We start from the raw sequence: 6000 nt of genomic DNA on the forward strand, positions 1-6000 counted from the left end.
AGTTTGGGATAAGGCTAATAACGACGATTTTTTCAGGATACTTAAGGTGATAACTATAATTTTATCTCACACCTTTGGAATTTGTTATTTGGTTGCCTGTTTTATCCGCTGAATGGGGCTATAACCCTTTTTTATGGCTATATTATCTTTCTGAATGCGTTGAATTATCCTTTGGTGTAATGCTGAATGGAGTTATTTTTATATTTTTGTTAGGTTCTCTGTGATGGCAAGTTACCTTTTGTCGGAATGACTGAGAAGGTTGAGCAGGAGTTGTTTTGGAAGGTTTGAGACTGTCCTAGTTGCTTTTGTTTTTAAGTTTTTCTTTTCAAAAGTATATCGCTGTGTGAGTATTATATAAATTGTGCTTCAAACTTTCCAGGCTGAGCGTTCTGATATTTTTGCAAGGCCAAATCTTTACAAATTGCTTTATTCGTTTCAAGCATATCGTAACAACTGGAGAAAGGCTGCTAGCTACATTTACCAATATTCAGTTAGATTAAAGAATGAAGTAATTACTGATGACACAGGAAAGTTTTCTACAGCCCTCCAAGAGAGATTAGAAGGATTATCTGCAGCGATCAATGCACTGCAACTTGTCGATCATGCATCTGCCTGGATTGACTCAAAATACGTGGATAGCTTTTCTACTGGTCAAGGTTTACGACATAAAAGAGCTCGAAATGTCCTTGCAGAAAAATGTACGAGGCCATTTTCTAATTATGTTATTTTTTCTTAGTTAAATAATAATCTTATATTCTCTCCAGCTGCTTTTAGTGATGAATTTGAATCTGAGAGGCTACAATACAATGTTGATATCAAAATGCTTGAAAAAGAGTATGTACTAACCTCAGCCCAGTATTTGCTGTCTCATGTGAAGGATAAGATTAATTTTTCAGGTATAGGATATATTCATATCATACTTGGTGTTTTGGCTGCCATTCTTGCAATTACATTCTGAACTGCTATGTTACAAGGTTTTTTGGTGTGTATTACACTAACAGGGAATCAGAAACTTTCACATTTAGTGGATATTTTAATCAAAGAAAATTTTTATGACATGGCTTTCATAGTTATTCTCACATTTTGGAAGGGCTCTACATTAAATAGGTATAATGCTTAGTTTTCCATTCTACTGGCACACTAAAAAGTACTGTACCTTTGCGCATTATTTTTATTTAGCATGCTTTTGATAAGAAATGAAATATTTTTCTCAGGGAACTCGAGCAAGCTTTTATTGCTCTCTCAGAAAAATTTTTCTCGGGAGGAATGGTTTCTTCAGCTTTAGGGTAAGTTCACTTGATTATGTTTTTAGGTGATTTATTATGTGGCATCATTCTTAGTGTAGTCATCATCTTCCTTATTCCTGATATGTTTTTCATGTAATTCATAAACGTATGGTTAAATTACTTTCTTGGTTGACATCCTTTTTCATTTTCATTACAATCCTAGGAGCATTGGAAAAGGAAACAACTTTTTGCTGCCATCACCTGATGATTTAAGGCATACTGATGGGAGAATTGATTCGAGTTCTATTATCAATTTTAACTCGAGTTCTATGATCAATCAAATAGATGGAAATGGTCACTGGGAAACGCTTCAATTCTATCTTGTATGTAAAATTTTGCATATTCTTTGTATGGTCTCTTCTTTTTTCTAATTTTTTTTATATTCTCAACTTGATGTTAATTTTGATTCGTGAAATAAAGGCAACTTTTAAGTAATTTGCCTAGCCTTGAAGGTCAAACTTGGAAGCCCTTAATTTGTGCAAGTTACCTTTTGATTGTGAAATCAAAGTTTATTAGAAATAATTACTGTCCATATTGGACTTCTATCTTTTTTAGTGCCTCTAAATAATGAAGAAATTAATGGAAAATCTAATTCAAATGTCCATCACATAGAAGACAAACTGTTTGTAAATCAAAAGTCTTATGTGCACATCCTTTTTCGATGAATTGAAAAATGTTTCAAATTTGCTTAGTTGAGTGGAGCTGCATCATCTACTAGGCTGTTGTGCAAGGTTAGGACATAGCCTTTCAATCATCTCCAGTATAAGCATCAATTTTTCAAAAACCTTAATTTAAGGCAGTAAATATTTAGGCGAGCATGGTGCCTTGATTGGATAGGTGTTTGTTTACATGTTTAACATAGAAGATAACTTTTTTTTTCTTTTATGTAAGTTGATTTATAATGATGTCAAAAAAGAATCGATGGTTAGAAACTTGATGCATGACCATGAATTAGTGAAATCTAAAATAGGTGCAAGAGCTTAAAGTTATGTGCATATTAAAGGTAAGGCACCAAAGATCATATTTGTAATGCCTTTGACACGAGAGCGCCCCTTGATCCCGACACGGGAGTCCCGGGAACGAAGCCGCGATCCGACTATTTGCTTTGACCGGTTCGTTCCAGGTTTTTTCCATTCTAAGGAGTTGGCCGGTCCTTTTGAGTCACTTTTATTTATCTTATTATTTTATCACTACAGGAATGCAAAAAAATTGCGTCGGTCAAATCAGACTCGAATGTAAATCCGATGCTAGTTGAGAATTATCGTCGGATTTGCGTCTGATTTTTTCCACGGGTAATTCGGGGGTCGCTAATATTAATTCCATCAATTTTGCGTCAAAATAGTCTGACGAAAATTATTAGCGTCGATTTTTTCACCATCAAAGCGTCGAACATATTCAGTCTGCAAATGCGTCGAATTTTGCATCTAAAAAACATCAGACAATAAATAATATTGTTTTATTACCATCAGATTTGTGTCAAGCTTAGTTCAATGGACAACACGTCAAATTATTGGACTCAAAACAGACACAAATTTGACTAAAAAAATTAAAAAATCAATTACATTTTCACAACCTGCACACAATATTTAATCTACATCACATCAACATTTTATACAATCATATCACAAATCAAAGCTTTTAAAAATATCAATACTGAAAATGAGTTACTGTCACAAATCAAAATTATCAAAATGTTACATATGCATTCTGATCAATGTAAGTTCAAACATTTCATAAATTAAAATACATAAAAACTGCTATTCCTTCTACTCATCCTTCTTCTTATCCTTCTCCTCGACTATAGCGGTCACCGTTCACTTGACTAGGAGATCATAAAAATGCATGCACGAGATTCTATACAAAATTTTTTGCTTAGAATGACTCGAACGAAGTCAAATTAAATTTGACTTTTGGATATTTTTAATGGGGTTTTTACATGCATATAAAATTCTTATGCATATACATATCTAACACCTAAATTTCAGTATTTTACTTACATGCCACCTTGTCTATGCATAAAAAAAGGGGAATACACCTTTCTATGCATAGGTTTTGTGGCATATATGCAAAAATTGAAGTTTAGGTGTTAGATCTGTATCTGCACAATAATTTCATGGTATATATATAAATCTACCTTTTTTAATTCATCAAACATTAAGAACTAGTTAGAAACTTTATTTTGACCTTTAAGGTTGCCTATGTCAAAAGAGTATGACCAAAAAATGAAAATTTAGTATTTAGAAGAGCATAACTGAGAAGAGAAAAATTAATAGAGGATAATTGTGCGGATGATATATTAGTTAAAATAGAATATTTAAGTTCAAAAGAAACCAAGCTGTGAGTGCATAAATAGACTATAGATCAAATTATATTAATCACAATACAATCAGTGAATTAACAATAGGTTGAGTCACAAAATTTTTAGTCAAGATCCATGAGCCATGTTTCAAGCCAGTTATATCAATTAATTGGATTAAATCCAATTGAGACCATATAGATTCTAAATGGGTCATGTTAGCTCATTTAGTAATACCTATGGTTAAAATATGTTGAACAAAGTTAAATAAACGACATCCTAGAATAGCTCTATGTTAATAAAATGAACCAATTTGATAATCAAAGTCAGATCCATAATAAAATCTAATGATCTTCTCCTACTCATAAATAGACAAAGATTATAATAAACTATTGGATCTTTGATTGCTCAACTTTTACCTTCTAATTGATCTCATATCTCAGAACAACTCTGTCACTTGTTGCTTGAACCCATGCCATCAAATCATAATATATTTTTCTGCACTCTGGATGAATATTGCATATCCTAAATTTATGAGTTTTATGTAATAACTCTCCCCTCATATCACCATCAGTAAAGACTAAATTTAAAATATCACAAGTCAATATGCCAAGATGATCTACATGTAATTCAACTCATCTTCTTGACTGCATTTGATAAATTAATCTTGTTTATCATCATCTAATATTTAAGCATTTTTAATCATCTCCTGTAAAGAAATATAAAAATTCTATACAAATTGTCATACCAGTGAACTTCATATTTAATGCATCAGCAACTACATTAATTTTATCAAGTTAAAATATAATACTGGTGCAACTTTCAATTCTTTTTTATGTTTAAAACTAATTAAATCCAAAATTGAATGACTCAAGAAAAAAAATACCCAACCATCCAACTAATTTAGGCCTACCTCAAAACCAACTATAATCTCACCCAAACCTGCTTTTATACAAAGCTAACACTCAATGCTTATTTATATAAATAAAAATATTGTTATACATACCACTCAATACTTATGTATATATATACACATAGCTAACACCTAATTTTATGCATATACATTCTTAACATCTAAACTTTAAATGTTACATATTGAAATCTTATGCATATACATTCCTAATACTTAAAACTTCAAATGTTACATACATACCAAAATTAAAAAGAAAAAAACTGAAGCGAAGTTACCCTTTCTGATCCTCTCACAGGTGGCGACGACTTAGGGTCGCAACGGGGTTTCGGTGGCAAGTGGGAGGTGCAGCGACTGGTGATCGGTGACGGCGAGAGGGAGAAGAGGAGATGCTAGAGTTTTGGGTGTGGCGTGAGGGAGTAGAGGAGACAGGGGCGAGACACACGATGAAGAAAATGAATTTGAAAACATGAGTTTTTTTAGATTTATTGCATCAGATTTATCGTCAAATTTGCATCGGATTTATTCGACGCTTTTAATTAGAGCTTTTGCATCAATTTATTTAACGCAAATCTGACATAGAAAACGTTGCAACAACAACAATAATTTCGATGCAATTTCCGACGCAAATAGAATAATTTTTTTTAACGCAAAGCAGTCGCAAAATCCAACGCAAAATGTCGAAGCTAATTTAAAGCTCTCCTGTAGTGTATATTCTCGTTTTTGATGTTCTAGTTTTAGTTTTTTTTAGGACCACCGTAGACATTTGTTTCCTCCATTAAGGGTTGTATCTAAGAGTTGAGTGGTGCTCTGGTTGTATCTTTCCCGAGACGGTGATTATTTTCCCTATCCCATTCCATTGCCGTCTTTATTGTAGTTTTTTCCAATTCTAGACAACCATCCTCTTGCTGTCTTGCGATCTCTGGCATCCCTTGTCGCTGCCACCCTCATTCCCCTCTCAGCCGATGATTCAAATAGCTTTTCCCGGTTGTTTTCTTGCTGTCCAACCATCATTCCGACTAGCCGCGGCATGAACGGTAGCTTATCTAGTTGTCCCTACGGTCTCCGCTTGCTGCCTCCACACCAGACAACACTGCTCTTGTTGTCCCGCAGCTCACAGTCGTTCCCCTTCGTTGCTTCTCATTGTCCCAACCCTTTGCTTTGTTGTCAGTGCAATTTCAGTCCCCCCTTTTGTTGTCCCAACCATCTACAACCCATTTCAGTCACCACACTTTGCTCCCTTACCACCTAGCCTAACTCCACCACCCATGGTTTGAGCCCTAGTGTGAGTTTGTGCCGTGCTTGTTGTAATTTTCTCTTCCAAGTGTGTTTGATTGTGAATGTTTATTTGATTTGGTAGTAATATTTGTTTTTTCTTTTGTAGTTTAAGTTAACTTCAATATCATTTGGTATCATAGTTAGCTTGACCCTGTCCTATTCTAGGGTTTCTAGCATTAGCTATACCCAAACTTCTCTCCCAATCCCACTCCCCCCCCCGGTGTGTATTA

General features: G+C 34.0%; 1 protein-coding gene across 1 annotated transcript in view; it reads left to right on the forward strand.

The window, feature by feature from the left end:
- LOC110026114 (nuclear pore complex protein NUP160) overlaps window positions 1-6000 on the forward strand; it is an 83552-nt gene that overhangs the window by 63789 nt on the left and 13763 nt on the right. The window contains exons 18-23 of the mRNA XM_020726915.1: window positions 214-282; window positions 380-698; window positions 765-896; window positions 1002-1107; window positions 1215-1286; window positions 1450-1609. Coding sequence (XP_020582574.1) covers window positions 214-282; window positions 380-698; window positions 765-896; window positions 1002-1107; window positions 1215-1286; window positions 1450-1609 — 858 coding nt within the window. The remainder of the gene's footprint in view (window positions 1-213; window positions 283-379; window positions 699-764; window positions 897-1001; window positions 1108-1214; window positions 1287-1449; window positions 1610-6000) is intronic.

Source organism: Phalaenopsis equestris, unplaced genomic scaffold (genome assembly GCF_001263595.1).
Source record: "Phalaenopsis equestris unplaced genomic scaffold, ASM126359v1 Scaffold000352, whole genome shotgun sequence".
In the NCBI taxonomy this organism is placed as follows: Eukaryota; Viridiplantae; Streptophyta; class Magnoliopsida; order Asparagales; family Orchidaceae; genus Phalaenopsis; species Phalaenopsis equestris.